Source organism: Agrilus planipennis, unplaced genomic scaffold (assembly GCF_000699045.2).
Source record: "Agrilus planipennis isolate EAB-ADULT unplaced genomic scaffold, Apla_2.0 scaffold134, whole genome shotgun sequence".
NCBI classification, from domain to species: domain Eukaryota; kingdom Metazoa; phylum Arthropoda; class Insecta; order Coleoptera; family Buprestidae; genus Agrilus; species Agrilus planipennis.
In genome coordinates, this window is record NW_020438860.1 from 1 (window position 1) to 18,381 (window position 18,381).

General features: G+C 32.4%; 3 protein-coding genes across 3 annotated transcripts; all 3 read left to right on the forward strand.

Moving 5' to 3' along the window:
* Positions 1–4,571: 4,571 nt before the first annotated feature.
* LOC108738959 (uncharacterized abhydrolase domain-containing protein DDB_G0269086-like) lies at positions 4,572–9,682 on the forward strand. The gene is made up of 8 exons (XM_025973248.1): positions 4,572–4,665; positions 4,772–5,046; positions 5,099–5,200; positions 5,281–5,469; positions 5,530–5,830; positions 5,892–6,069; positions 6,274–6,305; positions 9,562–9,682. The coding sequence occupies exons 1-8, from the start codon at positions 4,572–4,574 to the stop codon at positions 9,672–9,674; spliced, it is 1,284 nt and encodes a 427-aa protein (XP_025829033.1). The 3' UTR covers positions 9,675–9,682.
* Positions 9,683–11,282: 1,600 nt separating this feature from the next.
* Positions 11,283–13,594, forward strand: LOC108738960 (uncharacterized abhydrolase domain-containing protein DDB_G0269086-like). Its single transcript, XM_018472591.1, has 9 exons — positions 11,283–11,376; positions 11,483–11,757; positions 11,810–11,911; positions 11,992–12,180; positions 12,241–12,541; positions 12,603–12,780; positions 12,985–13,237; positions 13,294–13,402; positions 13,474–13,594. Exons 1-9 carry the CDS (start codon positions 11,283–11,285, stop codon positions 13,584–13,586), a joined length of 1,614 nt encoding a protein of 537 aa, XP_018328093.1. The 3' UTR covers positions 13,587–13,594.
* A 1,097-nt stretch (positions 13,595–14,691) lies between these two features.
* LOC108738980 (anaphase-promoting complex subunit 4) lies at positions 14,692–17,361 on the forward strand. The gene is made up of 7 exons (XM_018472613.2): positions 14,692–14,877; positions 14,932–15,060; positions 15,121–15,284; positions 15,345–15,708; positions 15,767–16,119; positions 16,175–16,451; positions 16,526–17,361. Exons 1-7 carry the CDS (start codon positions 14,772–14,774, stop codon positions 17,317–17,319), a joined length of 2,187 nt encoding a protein of 728 aa, XP_018328115.1. The 5' UTR covers positions 14,692–14,771; the 3' UTR covers positions 17,320–17,361.
* The last annotated feature ends 1,020 nt before the right edge of the window (positions 17,362–18,381 follow it).

Sequence of the window (18,381 nt, forward strand, 5' to 3'; positions counted from 1 at the left end):
GTAACCTCCGACAGGGGATAATTACGTAACAAAGTACGTAGAATCTTATAGTACCGACGGTTTCTCAGTGCGGTGTCATACAAGGTATTTTCCGGCAATAGTTTTGCCGACGAAAAACGTATAAAATAACTTAAACATTAAAAGGCGCTCGTGAAATTATTCTGACTTGGAAGGTAATTAGTAACCTCCGACAGGGGATAATTATGTGACAAAGTACGTAGAATCTTATAGTACCGACGGTTTCCTAGTGCGGTGTCATACAAGGTATTTTTCGGCAATAGTTTTGCCAACGTAAAACACATAAAATAACTTAAACATAAAAAGGCGCTCGTGAAATTATTCTGACTTGGAAGGTAATTAGTAACCTCCGACAGGGGATAATTATGTGACAAAGTACGTAGAATCTTATAGTACCGACGGTTTCCTAGTGCGGTGTCATACAAGGTATTTTTCGGCAATAGTTTTGCCAACGTAAAACACATAAAATAACTTAAACATAAAAAGGCGCTCGTGAAATTATTCTGACTTGGAAGGTAATTAGTAACCTCCGACAGGGGATAATTATGTGACAAAGTACGTAGAATCTTATAGTACCGACGGTTTCCTAGTGCGGTGTCATACAAGGTATTTTTCGGCAATAGTTTTGCCAACGTAAAACACATAAAATAACTTAAACATAAAAAGGCGCTCGTGAAATTATTCTGACTTGGAAGGTAATTAGTAACCTCCGACAGGGGATAATTATGTGACAAAGTACGTAGAATCTTATAGTACCGACGGTTTCCTAGTGCGGTGTCATACAAGGTATTTTTCGGCAATAGTTTTGCCAACGTAAAACACATAAAATAACTTAAACATAAAAAGGCGCTCGTGAAATTATTCTGACTTGGAAGGTAATTAGTAACCTCCGACAGGGGATAATTATGTGACAAAGTACGTAGAATCTTATAGTACCGACGGTTTCCTAGTGCGGTGTCATACAAGGTATTTTTCGGCAATAGTTTTGCCAACGTAAAACACATAAAATAACTTAAACATAAAAAGGCGCTCGTGAAATTATTCTGACTTGGAAGGTAATTAGTAACCTCCGACAGGGGATAATTATGTGACAAAGTACGTAGAATCTTATAGTACCGACGGTTTCCTAGTGCGGTGTCATACAAGGTATTTTTCGGCAATAGTTTTGCCAACGTAAAACACATAAAATAACTTAAACATAAAAAGGCGCTCGTGAAATTATTCTGAAATGGAAGGTAATTAGTAACCTCCGACAGGGGATAATTATGTAAACAAATACGTAGTATGTCATGGTACCAACGGTTTTCCAGTGCGGTGCCATATAAGGTCCAGCAGTGTTTTTACTGACGTAAAACATATAGGTTGGTGATATAACTTATCCTTAAACATAAGGTGAAGTTGTTTAAAGATGGAAGTTACCCTACAACATTTATGTGTTAAATAGATGAATTATTACTTTCACTTTGTAGTACAAATGTAAAAAGACAAATCTAAAGTAAATTCATATACAAATAACATACTTATTTTTGGAACAATTCTTTAGTTACTGTTTAAAGCAAAAACCGAGCAAAATATTCTCTCGCCGATCAACTGTTAAAGTGAGCAAGTATTCGGATAATAAAGGAGAGACAATTACGCTCGAAAAAGACTGCTGCAATCTACATCCAAGATTGTTTCGTTAATTTCGGAAAATACCCAAAGTTTATTACATTTAAAAAAACATTAAAAATAAGCTGCAACCATCCGATAATGATAAGCCTTTGCAACAATGAAAGAATTTGCAGCTCTCGTTAGTTAACTTCCGAAACTATCCCACCAGCCCCCAATAATAATTATGTAAAAACTAGTTGTCATTTCTTCAACAACAATTGTATAAAATGAGAAATAGAAAATTACAATGGGACAATGGTTTTTATTTTTACGAGACCAACAACCTAAGTGTCGCCTCAATTATGAGACATCTTCAGGGCTAAAAGGACAATCGTTACACAAATAATTAAGGTGTAACGAAAAACCTACTTAGGTTTCTATGTTATTAAATATAAAAGTCCAACTTAGAATGCGAAGTAAGTGTTTTATTAATTATCTTAATTATTTGTAAAACAATTGTCCTTTTAGACCTGATATCTCATAATTGAGAAAAAACCTTTGCCCCGTTTTGGCTTTTCATTTCTTACTTTGCAAAAATTAGTATTTTTTGGTTCAGTTTTGTGATGAATTACAACTAGTTGTACCGTATTTGACATTGCTGACAATATTATGTATTTTGATATCGATTGTTTGCTTCTATCAATGTCAGCGGAAAGTGAAAGTGAGATAATATGCAAACCACAATCGAGGTTATCTTCACCTAATACGACAGATACCAGCGCATCGAACTATCATTTGCGTAATATTAAATTCGAACGAGTAACGTCAACTTTTGCAATCTAATAAAATCTAAACAATATTAACAACAAATTAGAAATAAAGCATAAAATATAACCGAATAAATTATCGTTGTATAAAGGTTGTATTTCTTCCACAGAAATCACATTTTACAATATTTTAAAAAGATAATAACAATAAAAAATTTTGGCTTTTGTTATTTCTAATTGTGTTGAACATTATTAATCTACAAACATGGAAATAAAAACAGCATCATAAAATTTATTGTCATTTTACCATAAATGTAGAGATGTGCGAAATGGCTTTTTAAAAGTATTTAAATACAAAATGCAAATACTTTTTTGATTTGTGATTTCAAATGTAAAATACGAAATTGATTTCCCTTTTGTATTTTAAATGCTAAATGCAAAATACGTATTTTCAAAATTCGTTTTTCAAATAAATACTTTTTTGTAGTACTTATTAGTAGAAGAAGAATTTGATGATGAACGGAGATATGTAAAATAGTTTTTTAAAAGTATTTAAATACAAAATGCAAATACTTTTTTGATTTTTTATTTCAAATGTAAAATACAAAATAGATTTCCCTTTTGTATTTTAAATGCTAAATGCAAAATACACGTATTTTCAAAACATTTTTTTCAAATAAACTACTATTTAATTTTCTACATTCACTTAAGTATCAAATATTCCTAAGATAACCATGCAGGCATTTGCTAATTTTTTAAATATTGGAGTTTTTGTAGACTAACAGTGGTGTTTGCACTAATATCACCAGCTTCGAAGTATTATTCATATTTTTGTGTTTGAAGTTCAACAACAAATAATTCCTCTATATGCTTCCTTATTTGCCTTTGTCAACGTTTTAATTAGAAAAAAGACACTGATGCCAAAATAGTTTGTTTACCGTGAAATTTCAGAGTCAAAATAGGGTTGCAAATAATTTTATTGATGCAAAATCACCATCAATCATTTTATATCAATATATATACAACCCTATTTTATTTCCGGTCTTTAACACATTGTATTTAAAGAGAAGAAATGGAATCCATAGTTTTTTAGCTTTGGGTTCTTCATAAGTGAAGTTTTTCGAATCGTTTCATAAGAATTTTATTTATTGGCACTTCTTCTGGAAGATCGACGAGTATTTGATTTTTGTGATTACATACTAGAAAATTAGTCATAATATCTAAGAAGAAAGATTTTCTTCCAGAAATACGGGCGGAGTTTTCTTGTTGGATATTAATTTCATTTTTTGTTATGATCGATATTTTAAAGTATTATTATAGGATCTGCAGTAAACCACATGTGTACACATTCGCCCTGTATATTATATAATCTAAAAAAAGAATTCTGGCAGTTATACACGAGAAAGATTCAATCTTTAGTATAATTATTCATATATAAAAAGATTTGGTAGTGGTTTTGCTAACTTTCAAATTTTTTTTTGTTAAAGGCTTGAATAAAAGACAAGCAGGTTCACGTCAGATCTTATAAGCCTCCTATTAGTTCTGAAACTAGCTACCCATACACAACTAATGATTCGTGTATCTTGATCAGTTGGCGTCCAGTGAGGCGCAAAAATGATCTTGTCGAAGCCGAATGGAAGGCTTGAAAAGTTGCTTTATCTGATTTTTAAAACGCTTAGCTTCCTTGCTCATTTGTCGGCCTCTTCATTTACGGAAAGCTCGTGTAATTCTCAACGTTTTACAAGATTCATATCGGAAAATAGTCGATATTTTCATATGTGTACCGACGAGTAATATAAAAAACAAAAAACTTCCGTTACAATCCGAAACGCCATCAGAAGNAGATAAAAATAGATAAAAGTGGTTGCTTGAAAAAGTTCATCTTTGCTCCCTTGTACCAAATTTTGTGAAGAAATCGTACATAAAAGTTAGAAACAAAAGACAGACTGATAGAGTAATTTTTAATATAATGTTTGATCAATAAAACAACCGATCTTCGAACATCTTCAACAACATATCACATTGCGCAAATGCATTTTCTCTGTTCAAATCAATTTCCTTCATTTGCTAATAACGAAGGGGGAGCTGCCCCCACGAATTAATCCCAAAAAAACTGGTTACAATTTAATTATTCGTAAAATCTTTATATATTATCTTATTAAAAACGAAAGTAACTACTTCACCAAGTTAAAGGCCATGGGAGGCCTCAAATCGCGCAAGAAAAGGCCAGAAACGGCTGCGGAAATGGAAAAAATGATAAACGAAATGAAAAAAAAGGTACAACTTTCAGGTGAGTGTTATGCTATTACGTACTTATTGGTGTTAAACAATAAATAACAGTCGAAAGTCAATGCTTCGTTTCTTTGTTTGTTTGTTTATTTGTTTTAAAACAACAGAGGGTCAAAGAAAGGCCCTGTTTGAAGAATGCGAAACAGAACAAAAGAACAACACCGAAAAAATCGAAACCCTAAAGAAGGAAGTGTCGCAATTAATCGTAACTTTACGAAACAAAACTAGTAATAGCGTAAAGGACAGGATTAGAATCCCACAACTCAATTCTGTAGCAGCATACTTGGGTGAAAAGATGTGCAACGAAGTGATAGTCGTCCTAGACTTACAGGTCATAGACAAAGTAAAAAAACTAGACCTAATTCGCTACAAAATCGCCGAGGTAGAAAACAAAAGCAATTAAAAAAATCCTTAAAAATTGTTTAGCTTTTCAGAAGGAACGCTGTTTAAAAGAAATGGCCAAACAATATCAGCAACTGCAATCGCAACAAGTTAAAAAGAGTTTCGCAAAAAAAATCAAAGCGCCAGTTACCAGAGTACGTTAAATACAAACTACATAACAAAAATAAAAAACAATAACCGAAATAAACAGTAAACATTTCGTAAATATTTTCAGACCACCTTCAGCATAGAAAATCAAATTCACGCGGTTCAAGTGCAATGGCGTGAAGCAAATCACATAAAAACGCGTTACATTGACATAAAAAGGTCCCTCTTAAACGAGACAGCAAGTTATCATGCTATCATAAAAAATACGGAACAAGAACTCAAAATTCAAGAGTCCGAAATAGAAAAATTACAAAAGGTAAAATAATTTCATTCCGAATATATTTGTTTGTATTTGTTTCTTCGATGCACTTTTCAGATAGGCGCTGAAGCAGCCAAAAAGAAAGCTTTCGTAAGAACAGAATTGTTACACGAAGAAAAATCAGCCGTCCTTTCAGCTATGGAAAGGGAAAGGTTGGAATCCCAAGGAAGACGACTGGTGGCTGAAGGTCGTCAAGAATTAGAAAAACTGGAACAACTAATTTTCATGAGCGGAAAAACTCAAGAAAGACAGGACGAGGAAAACCCAGAGGAAGGACAACTGGACGAAGACCAACTCCTTAGTCCCAATCCCGAACAAGACCTCATCGATACGTTTGATAAGTTAAAAGAAACTGCCGGTAAATATATGTATTAATTATGTATTAATTAGAAATAATTAATACATATACGTATATGCAGGTGCTAAAGATGCTGAAGAAACTTTAGAGAAATTCCAGATACAAAGAACAACGCTTTCGCGATTAGAAAATTTAAAGGCAACGTCTGAGAAACAAAAGAGTAAGTTAGAAAGACGAATTCAACAACTGACTAACCAGCTGGAAGCTTTTAAATTTGCTGAAGTCAAAGAAGCCGAGCAGTAAGTAAAAAAAAACATAATCAATCAAAAAATAGCTGACAAACGATTATAAACAAATGCAAGTAACAAATAGTTTTTTGTCCACAAACTCGCAGTTACATTAGACAAAAGTTTACAGTTTTCGAGTGTAATGAATTTGTGAACAAAAAATAAGTTATTTGAGACGATTCAAAAAAGTAACTGGATTCAAACATTCTTTTTAAGAAACATAGAAGATATAGANTGGAAGGTAATTGGTAACCTCCGACAGGGGATAATTATGTAACAAAGTACGTAGAATTTTATAGTACCAACGGTTTCCTAGTGCGGTGTCATACAAGGTATTATCCGGCAATAGTTTTGCCAACGCAAAACACATAAAATAACTTAAACATAAAAAGGCGCTCGTGAAATTATTCTGACTTGGAAGGTAATTAGTAACCTCCGACAAGGCATAATTATGTAAAAGGGTACGTACAATGTCAGGGTACCAACGATTTTCCAGTGCGGTATCATACAAGATATTTTCCGGCAATAGTTTTGCCGACGTAAAACACATAAAATAACTTAAACATAAAAAGGCGCTCGTGAAATTATTCTGAGATGGAAGGTAATTGGTAACCTCCGACAGGGGATAATTATGTAAAAGGGTACGTACAATGTCATGGTACCAACGGTTTTCCAGTGCGGTATCATACAAGATATTTTCCGGCAATAGTTTTGCCAACGTAAAACACATAAAATAACTTAAACATAAAAAGGCGCTCGTGAAACCATTCTGAGATGGAAGGTAATTGGTAACCTCCGACAGGGGATAATTATGTAAAAGGGTACGTACAATGTCATGGTACCAAGGGTTTTCCAGTGCGGTATCATACAAGATATTTTCCGGCAATAGTTTTGCCAACGTAAAACACATAAAATAACTTAAACATAAAAAGGCGCTCGTGAAACCATTCTGAGATGGAAGGTAATTGGTAACCTCCGACAGGGGATAATTATGTAAAAGGGTACGTACAATGTCATGGTACCAAGGGTTTTCCAGTGCGGTATCATACAAGATATTTTCCGGCAATAGTTTTGCCAACGTAAAACACATAAAATAACTTAAACATAAAAAGGCGCTCGTGAAACCATTCTGAGATGGAAGGTAATTGGTAACCTCCGACAGGGGATAATTATGTAAAAGGGTACGTACAATGTCATGGTACCAAGGGTTTTCCAGTGCGGTATCATACAAGATATTTTCCGGCAATAGTTTTGCCAACGTAAAACACATAAAATAACTTAAACATAAAAAGGCGCTCGTGAAACCATTCTGAGATGGAAGGTAATTGGTAACCTCCGACAGGGGATAATTATGTAAAAGGGTACGTACAATGTCATGGTACCAAGGGTTTTCCAGTGCGGTATCATACAAGATATTTTCCGGCAATAGTTTTGCCAACGTAAAACACATAAAATAACTTAAACATAAAAAGGCGCTCGTGAAACCATTCTGAGATGGAAGGTAATTGGTAACCTCCGACAGGGGATAATTATGTAAAAGGGTACGTACAATGTCATGGTACCAAGGGTTTTCCAGTGCGGTATCATACAAGATATTTTCCGGCAATAGTTTTGCCAACGTAAAACACATAAAATAACTTAAACATAAAAAGGCGCTCGTGAAACCATTCTGAGATGGAAGGTAATTGGTAACCTCCGACAGGGGATAATTATGTAACAAAGTACGTAGAATCTTATAGTACCAACGGTTTCCTAGTGCGGTGTCATACAAGGTATTTTCCGGCAATAGTTTTGCCAACGTAAAACACATAAAATAACTTAAACATAAAAAGGCGCTCGTGAAATTATTCTGAAATGGAAGGTAATTAGTAACCTCCGACAGGGGATAATTATGTAAACAAATACGTAGTATGTCATGGTACCAACGGTTTTCCAGTGCGGTGCCATATAAGGTCCAGCAGTGTTTTTACTGACGTAAAACATATAGGTTGGTGATATAACTTATCCTTAAACATAAGGTGAAGTTGTTTAAAGATGGAAGTTACCCTACAACATTTATGTGTTAAATAGATGAATTATTACTTTCACTTTGTAGTACAAATGTAAAAAGACAAATCTAAAGTAAATTCATATACAAATAACATACTTATTTTTGGAACAATTCTTTAGTTACTGTTTAAAGCAAAAACCGAGCAAAATATTCTCTCGCCGATCAACTGTTAAAGTGAGCAAGTATTCGGATAATAAAGGAGAGACAATTACGCTCGAAAAAGACTGCTGCAATCTACATCCAAGATTGTTTCGTTAATTTCGGAAAATACCCAAAGTTTATTACATTTAAAAAAACATTAAAAATAAGCTGCAACCATCCGATAATGATAAGCCTTTGCAACAATGAAAGAATTTGCAGCTCTCGTTAGTTAACTTCCGAAACTATCCCACCAGCCCCCAATAATAATTATGTAAAAACTAGTTGTCATTTCTTCAACAACAATTGTATAAAATGAGAAATAGAAAATTACAATGGGACAATGGTTTTTATTTTTACGAGACCAACAACCTAAGTGTCGCCTCAATTATGAGACATCTTCAGGGCTAAAAGGACAATCGTTACACAAATAATTAAGGTGTAACGAAAAACCTACTTAGGTTTCTATGTTATTAAATATAAAAGTCCAACTTAGAATGCGAAGTAAGTGTTTTATTAATTATCTTAATTATTTGTAAAACAATTGTCCTTTTAGACCTGATATCTCATAATTGAGAAAAAACCTTTGCCCCGTTTTGGCTTTTCATTTCTTACTTTGCAAAAATTAGTATTTTTTGGTTCAGTTTTGTGATGAATTACAACTAGTTGTACGGTATTTGACATTGCTGACAATATTATGTATTTTGATATCGATTGTTTGCTTCTATCAATGTCAGCGGAAAGTGAAAGTGAGATAATATGCAAACCACAATCGAGGTTATCTTCACCTAATACGACAGATACCAGCGCATCGAACTATCATTTGCGTAATATTAAATTCGAACGAGTAACGTCAACTTTTGCAATCTAATAAAATCTAAACAATATTAACAACAAATTAGAAATAAAGCATAAAATATAACCGAATAAATTATCGTTGTATAAAGGTTGTATTTCTTCCACAGAAATCACATTTTACAATATTTTAAAAAGATAATAACAATAAAAAATTTTGGCTTTTGTTATTTCTAATTGTGTTGAACATTATTAATCTACAAACATGGAAATAAAAACAGCATCATAAAATTTATTGTCATTTTACCATAAATGTAGAGATGTGCGAAATGGCTTTTTAAAAGTATTTAAATACAAAATGCAAATACTTTTTTGATTTGTGATTTCAAATGTAAAATACGAAATTGATTTCCCTTTTGTATTTTAAATGCTAAATGCAAAATACGTATTTTCAAAATTCGTNTATTTTTAAATATCCAGCAATTTTAACGTTATTTCAATTATATTTCAAAATGTTTTAGGATCCGAAGAGGAAGAAGAAGTGCCTACGAGAGACCATCTCAAGAAACAAGCCCAAATGGTTGTTGAAGCAAAATCGCGAAAAAAAGTTATGAGATTTGCGCAAAGAAAATAATATAAATAAGATGAGTTATCCATTTCGAGTAATTACTTAATGTAAATAATTTTATTTACGTTATTAATTATAAAATTACGTTACGTATAATAATATTATAAAAATAACTATATGTTTTACTATCGTGTTAAAAAGCTCTAATCTCCCAAATACGATTAAAGCATTGATAGTGCCATCTTCAGAAGTTTTAGTGAAATATTCTTTAAAAATATGGACAATTATGCGCCATCAGCGCCACCAACGGCATTTTGTCCAACATGGGAAACGAGTGAAACTACTGATTCTGCGCATTAGCATGAAATTCATCGTTTTCTAAGAATTTTGGATTATAGGCATTTATTAGCACACCACAATATCTTGTAGTTTTTAGTTTTACACAGCTGGCGTATATCAATTCGATATTGTTTTGGGGGTTGTTTTGTCGTAATTCATACAGTTTCGTAGTTTCTTGCTAAAGGGACAATAAGTAGTGATTTGGCAGGTGCTGATATCAATTTGGAACTACAAAATTCCATGGACCATGACATTGAACTCGGAAAACAATATCGAACCAATATTTTAAATTATCCATATCCAAGGAGTTTAGAATTTTTCATCATTTTATATAATGTTTGATCGGTGATACTAGCAAAACTTTTAATGGTAAAAATGTATTTTGCATTTTACAAATAGAAAGTTCGTTTGGAAAAGTATTTTAAATAAAATACAGAATGCTTTTCTCAAAAAAGTATTTGAATGCAAGATAAACACACTTAGGTATTTTTTATTTTGTATTTGCATTTTAAACGCATCACATCTCTGCATAAATGAAATAATGAATGATCTACCTAAGCTATTGACGAAAACATTAATTCACTCACCAATATTGCTTTTTATCAATTTATATCCAAAACTTCAATCAAACAAACACCAATTGTCTTTAGTTATCATTAATAGAGCACTCACACCCCCTCGCGACCTAAATACCCGGGTACAATACGTTTATTTATATCAAAATAAACTAATTGCAAAATAGCGAGTATTAGTTCATCACAACAACAAAAATATTTAAATAAACAAATGCGAGGCTCGATTTGACGTACAACAAGCAAGGTGATTGGCTAGACGTTGGCGTTTCTTATCACCTTTGCCTTTTGTCTTTGTCGAAACGTCTCATTTACAAGGCCTAATTAGAAACAATTTAAAATTAGACATACGCATACACATATACAAGGCTCAGTCAAAAACAATTATTATTTATAAAATTATCTGTACAGATAAAAATAGATAAAAGTGGTTGCTTGAAAAAGTTCATCTTTGCTCCCTTGTACCAAATTTTGTGAAGAAATCGTACATAAAAGTTAGAAACAAAAGACAGACTGATAGAGTAATTTTTAATATAATGTTTGATCAATAAAACAACCGATCTTCGAACATCTTCAACAACATATCACATTGCGCAAATGCATTTTCTCTGTTCAAATCAATTTCCTTCATTTGCTAATAACGAAGGGGGAGCTGCCCCCACGAATTAATCCCAAAAAAACTGGTTACAATTTAATTATTCGTAAAATCTTTATATATTATCTTATTAAAAACGAAAGTAACTACTTCACCAAGTTAAAGGCCATGGGAGGCCTCAAATCGCGCAAGAAAAGGCCAGAAACGGCTGCGGAAATGGAAAAAATGATAAACGAAATGAAAAAAAAGGTACAACTTTCAGGTGAGTGTTATGCTATTACGTACTTATTGGTGTTAAACAATAAATAACAGTCGAAAGTCAATGCTTCGTTTCTTTGTTTGTTTGTTTATTTGTTTTAAAACAACAGAGGGTCAAAGAAAGGCCCTGTTTGAAGAATGCGAAACAGAACAAAAGAACAACACCGAAAAAATCGAAACCCTAAAGAAGGAAGTGTCGCAATTAATCGTAACTTTACGAAACAAAACTAGTAATAGCGTAAAGGACAGGATTAGAATCCCACAACTCAATTCTGTAGCAGCATACTTGGGTGAAAAGATGTGCAACGAAGTGATAGTCGTCCTAGACTTACAGGTCATAGACAAAGTAAAAAAACTAGACCTAATTCGCTACAAAATCGCCGAGGTAGAAAACAAAAGCAATTAAAAAAATCCTTAAAAATTGTTTAGCTTTTCAGAAGGAACGCTGTTTAAAAGAAATGGCCAAACAATATCAGCAACTGCAATCGCAACAAGTTAAAAAGAGTTTCGCAAAAAAAATCAAAGCGCCAGTTACCAGAGTACGTTAAATACAAACTACATAACAAAAATAAAAAACAATAACCGAAATAAACAGTAAACATTTCGTAAATATTTTCAGACCACCTTCAGCATAGAAAATCAAATTCACGCGGTTCAAGTGCAATGGCGTGAAGCAAATCACATAAAAACGCGTTACATTGACATAAAAAGGTCCCTCTTAAACGAGACAGCAAGTTATCATGCTATCATAAAAAATACGGAACAAGAACTCAAAATTCAAGAGTCCGAAATAGAAAAATTACAAAAGGTAAAATAATTTCATTCCGAATATATTTGTTTGTATTTGTTTCTTCGATGCACTTTTCAGATAGGCGCTGAAGCAGCCAAAAAGAAAGCTTTCGTAAGAACAGAATTGTTACACGAAGAAAAATCAGCCGTCCTTTCAGCTATGGAAAGGGAAAGGTTGGAATCCCAAGGAAGACGACTGGTGGCTGAAGGTCGTCAAGAATTAGAAAAACTGGAACAACTAATTTTCATGAGCGGAAAAACTCAAGAAAGACAGGACGAGGAAAACCCAGAGGAAGGACAACTGGACGAAGACCAACTCCTTAGTCCCAATCCCGAACAAGACCTCATCGATACGTTTGATAAGTTAAAAGAAACTGCCGGTAAATATATGTATTAATTATGTATTAATTAGAAATAATTAATACATATACGTATATGCAGGTGCTAAAGATGCTGAAGAAACTTTAGAGAAATTCCAGATACAAAGAACAACGCTTTCGCGATTAGAAAATTTAAAGGCAACGTCTGAGAAACAAAAGAGTAAGTTAGAAAGACGAATTCAACAACTGACTAACCAGCTGGAAGCTTTTAAATTTGCTGAAGTCAAAGAAGCCGAGCAGTAAGTAAAAAAAAACATAATCAATCAAAAAATAGCTGACAAACGATTATAAACAAATGCAAGTAACAAATAGTTTTTTGTCCACAAACTCGCAGTTACATTAGACAAAAGTTTACAGTTTTCGAGTGTAATGAATTTGTGAACAAAAAATAAGTTATTTGAGACGATTCAAAAAAGTAACTGGATTCAAACATTCTTTTTAAGAAACATAGAAGATATAGAAAAGATGCGTACTCAAATCGATGAGCAAAATAGTCGCAAACATATAAAAATGGAACAGCTCCATAAAACAAAAGAAATCATTAAAAGAATATCTGACAATCTGAGGGGAATGTATTTGAATGTCAACCCCAAGTCAACGGGTCATAATATAATGCATACTCAAGAAATGATTGTTTACATCCGAACAACCCTTATGCCTATGTTAGACGAAGAGGGAACTATAGAAATTGAAAATGTAACTACAAAAGCGGGGCATTTTTTAATATCGTACTAATATTAATTAATTTACAGATAGAAAACGAAGAAATTGAGGAAAAATGGTTTCCACCCTCGTATAATTCCTTATTAAGAAGGACACCAGTACCCCAGACGGGTACCATATCGATTAGTCAAACAGCAGGTTACCATTTTTTTATTTTTAAATATCCAGCAATTTTAACGTTATTTCAATTATATTTCAAAATGTTTTAGGATCCGAAGAGGAAGAAGAAGTGCCTACGAGAGACCATCTCAAGAAACAAGCCCAAATGGTTGTTGAAGCAAAATCGCGAAAAAAAGTTATGAGATTTGCGCAAAGAAAATAATATAAATAAGATGAGTTATCCATTTCGAGTAATTACTTAATGTAAATAATTTTATTTACGTTATTAATTATAAAATTACGTTACGTATAATAATATTATAAAAATAACTATATGTTTTACTATCGTGTTAAAAAGCTCTAATCTCCCAAATACGATTAAAGCATTGATAGTGCCATCTTCAGAAGTTTTAGTGAAATATTCTTTAAAAATATGGACAATTATGCGCCATCAGCGCCACCAACGGCATTTTGTCCAACATGGGAAACGAGTGAAACTACTGATTCTGCGCATTAGCATGAAATTCCTTAGGTGTGGGTGGATTTGGTAGTGGCTAAGTAACCGCCAAAAGAGTAAAAGTTTAGAAAAATTAAGAAATAGCTTTTAATTTATGAGTTGATATTACACCCCAATACGTCTAAATTGAAAAAGGTCCATTATCATTANCTTCACGAAGAATCATATATCTATATGTAATATATTTGTAAAATTCGTTTTTTTTAGTGTAAATTGAAATAAACACGAAGCCGATGCAGCATCCCTTTTAAGAAAGCGTAGGATGAAGGTAAAAAAAAATGCCGTACGATTGAAAATAACGATATATAATTATCAATCGAAAAATTAAAACTTTTGTGTTAATTGTTCCTTACAAGCTAATGAAATACTTGATTACTACAAAGTAAACATTATTAGCGTTTTTTAATTAAATTTCAAAAACGTGCCCAGTTATAAATGAGAAACATATAAGGAATTGCATAAAAAATGAAGCTTTATTCAAAATTCATTAACTTAACAACTAAATAATGAAAAAAATAAGTAAAAACGAAAAAAAAAGATCAACTTTTTGGAAAATACAATTCATTTAACTGCACACATAATGTAAAAAAGCACAAGTTTAATAAATCTGATCTAATCTAAAAGAAAAATATTTAAAACCACGAGGTAAAAGCTTACTTTAACCACATTACAGCCACTTTTATACATTTTTTACAATAAAAAAATAAACACAATGTTCTCTTAAAGTACAAGTATCAGGTGAAACCCACCCCACCCCCCACTACTTACTTAATTCTTTTTTTAATTGTGGAAAATTACCAAGAAGAAGAAGAGATACATACTTCAAATTTATATAGGTTAGCTGCCAAAAATTTAGGAATTTAGTATTTTTTTAATTAAAAAGCGACGAAAATGTATCAAACTATAAAGCAATTGGAAGAAAAAAACGTCGCCCAAGAGATAGATATATTGGTTTGGAGTAATCGAATGGATTTAGTGGCATTTTCTAACCTAAAAGGTAACAACCACTAACAACAAACTAAAACAAAGCTCAATTTTCAAAATTTTAAAGGAGAAGTTGCTCTACATCGCCTTACATGGGCTCGGGCATGGAACTTATCTCCCCATAAAGATGGAATTCAAGTCAAAGCAATGGCCTGGAGACCAGACAGCAAAATAATAGCAATAGCATACAGTTTAGGTATCAATAATAGTTGTTAATGATTAAAGAGAATATTTACTATTTGATTAAATAATATAGGCGAAATATTCTTGGTGGATGTCGAGAACAAGAATATTCTTCATAAAATAGAAGTACAAGGTGAGATATCATGTTTACATTGGGTGCAAACAAGGAAATCAAACAAATCAGCAGGGAACCTTTTATGCGAAGATGAAGAGAACAAACATCAAATAAAATATGCAGTGAGTAAATCAAAAGCTCTTATTTATACCGTGAATAAATAAATAATACTAAATGTTTAGGATAATTCTTCTACATTTCTGGCAGATCTTCAGCCTCTGTCTTCATCTGCTGGTCAGCATAATCATCAGAAACCAAACTTATGTGAAAATCAGAAAGATCTGAATCTTCTTATAATTGGTACAAGGGAAGGTTTGGTTCATTTAAGTATTTTTGGAAAATTCATGTGTGCAACAATTAATTTAAACAAATACTACGGTCACAGGTGTTCAATTTTAAATGCTACATTCTCAAATGACTTAAATTTCATATTTATTACGATAAAGGACGAAAATGGGCACATTAAAGTTGCCATATTAAACACAGATATTTTTAAAACTCACAAACATGAGTTATTTGCAGTAGCCAATAAGCACAGCCACATAGGTACCAATTACGTTACTTTTACTAAAGTTTCTGTGCCTAAAACAATTTAATTTTGCAGATAACTTAATACCGTACTTGTGGGACACCATTGGAACGATTAAAGAGACGTGGGAAACAATTTTGCTAGAAATGGACGCCAAATTAAAGAAATACGCGTCGAAAGTCTCCGAAGGGACTCTAACAGCCGATTTTCTTGATCTTTTAATGTTTGGCATAACTAGCACAGAAATGCAAGAGTTTTTGTTGCACGATTTAACCGAGAAAGGTCTAAAAAAGTTTGGTCAAGTGATTGAAACTTGCTATGCAAACATTCAACAGTTATTACTAAAGAACTTGACGAAAGTTGGTCAAAATATAACTTATCATCTCGCAGAACTTCGAGGAATGGCCAGACTCAAAACCAGATTCGAAGTAACACGTTAAAATTAAATTTTAATTATTTTTGCATTAACTAAATATTTTTTAGGTAATTGGTCTGACTGAAGAACCAATTACTGAAGCTATAAACTTAGCAGGGTCCTTCTTGAGTAAAGGGGGCGAAATGCAACAGATTATCAATCAGTCAATGATTAAATATAAGGCATTCTTCCGGTGGCTGTATATGGCCATTGTTAATTTGATGGAAGAGCAAATTCCTGAGATGCCCAAGATGACTCAACAAGACATCTCTAATATTACTGAATTTATTTTAAATTTTGATCGAATTGGACGGACAGAAGGAAGTCGAGACCCCTCAGGAAAAGGTAAAAATTATAAATGCGAATTTTTACGTTTTTACAGTATTTACCGACTTATCTTTTATTTTTTATCGTTTCAGAGTTTACAATGGAAAGACTGGGTCAGTATCTTGAGAACGCGCCCTTGTCTGCGCCCCCCAATATTGACGAGAACATATGGAACAATTTCCTAATGCATAACGAATGTCTTAGAGAGCATCCGGACATTATCAGGCGGTACCAGAATAATTCTTTGGTGCAGCAATTGCACGCTTTAGAAAAATCAATCGATAAGATATTCGAACAGCCGAAATTCCTTACGGCTCGCGATTTAAATTTAAAACATACTATAGACAGTTTAGAGGACGCGCAAATGACCGAAATACATTCTGACGATAATCAGACGTTTGTGGCGAGTTTAGATAAAAAAATTGGCATCTTTTTAACGCAAATCGTTCCAGAAATAAAAGGGAAAAGCGTGTACATATTCTTCGCTCACAGTAATACTGAAAAGTATCAGATAACGGACTTTAAATTTTATAGCGTCAACATTTTGTCAGTTTTATTACAAGAATCCAACGCAAAGGCTTCCGGACTACTCTGTCAGTTGCCTATAAATTTAATACAAGATAAGATGGTTGATTACGATTTGAATCGGTCGATTTGTGGGCAAAATATACCGAAAATTAACGGATTTGAGTTGGGATCTTCGGTTGTTACAAAAAGTCTCGATGATATGGCTTGTAGTAAGTTTGCTGTTTCGGGTGCCAGAAAGGTTTGTATCGTTCTCTCAAAGAACAGAAAAAAAATCAGACTTTTCGAAATGGAAGCCGACGAAGAAGAGGAAGAAGACGCCGATATGACAAGTAGTATCATTGAAAATAGCGACACATAATTAATAATTAATTAAATGCGTTGTTTTGTACTTTTTGTAAGTTATTGTTAATTTTTATATGTTAATAAAGTTAAATTACACTGAATTTTTACTGTTTTCTTTGAATATCTGTAACACACTTTAAGACGCTTCTTAGTTTAAAAATGTTTTAGTAAACAATTTACAAACTAATTTTAAAGTTGCTTCAATTTAATATGAGTTGTTATACTATTACAATTTATTTGTTCTGAATGTACGGGGAAAAACGGCGAGAAACAGTTAAATGTTTCTAACATAAGTATATATATTATATCCTTCAAAGATAGACCGAAATTATCATATTTGTAAGTGTAATTAAGCGTCTAATTTAAATATATAAATTTACCCCTCTTAAAGTAGTAGTCGATATAGGCAACACACATAACGCATTTGTAAAAATAGTATAAGCTTCACGAAGAATCATATATCTATATGTAATATATTTGTAAAATTCGTTTTTTTTAGTGTAAATTGAAATAAACACGAAGCCGATGCAGCATCCCTTTTAAGAAAGCGTAGGATGAAGGTAAAAAAAAATGCCGTACGATTGAAAATAACGATATATAATTATCAATCGAAAAATTAAAACTTTTGTGTTAATTGTTCCTTACAAGCTAATGAAATACTTGATTACTACAAAGTAAACATTATTAGCGTTTTTTAATTAAATTTCAAAAACGTGCCCAGTTATAAATGAGAAACATATAAGGAATTGCATAAAAAATGAAGCTTTATTCAAAATTCATTAACTTAACAACTAAATAATGAAAAAAATAAGTAAAAACGAAAAAAAAAGATCAACTTTTTGGAAAATACAATTCATTTAACTGCACACATAATGTAAAAAAGCACAAGTTTAATAAATCTGATCTAATCTAAAAGAAAAATATTTAAAACCACGAGGTAAAAGCTTACTTTAACCACATTACAGCCACTTTTATACATTTTTTACAATAAAAAAATAAACACAATGTTCTCTTAAAGTACAAGTATCAGGTGAAACCCACCCCACCCCCCACTACTTACTTAATTCTTTTTTTTTCT

Coding starts and splice junctions, on each gene's coding strand:
- LOC108738960 (XM_018472591.1), top strand. CDS start 11,283: ATGGGAGGCCTCAAATCGCGCAAGAAAAGGCCAGAAACGGCTGCGGAA. Junction 11,377..11,482: donor AAAAAAGGTACAACTTTCAG/GTGAGTGTTATG, acceptor TTAAAACAACAG/AGGGTCAAAGAAAGGCCCTG. Junction 11,758..11,809: donor TTCGCTACAAAATCGCCGAG/GTAGAAAACAAA, acceptor TTAGCTTTTCAG/AAGGAACGCTGTTTAAAAGA.
- LOC108738980 (XM_018472613.2), top strand. CDS start 14,772: ATGTATCAAACTATAAAGCAATTGGAAGAAAAAAACGTCGCCCAAGAG. Junction 15,061..15,120: donor AGCAATAGCATACAGTTTAG/GTATCAATAATA, acceptor TAAATAATATAG/GCGAAATATTCTTGGTGGAT. Junction 16,120..16,174: donor GACTCAAAACCAGATTCGAA/GTAACACGTTAA, acceptor AATATTTTTTAG/GTAATTGGTCTGACTGAAGA.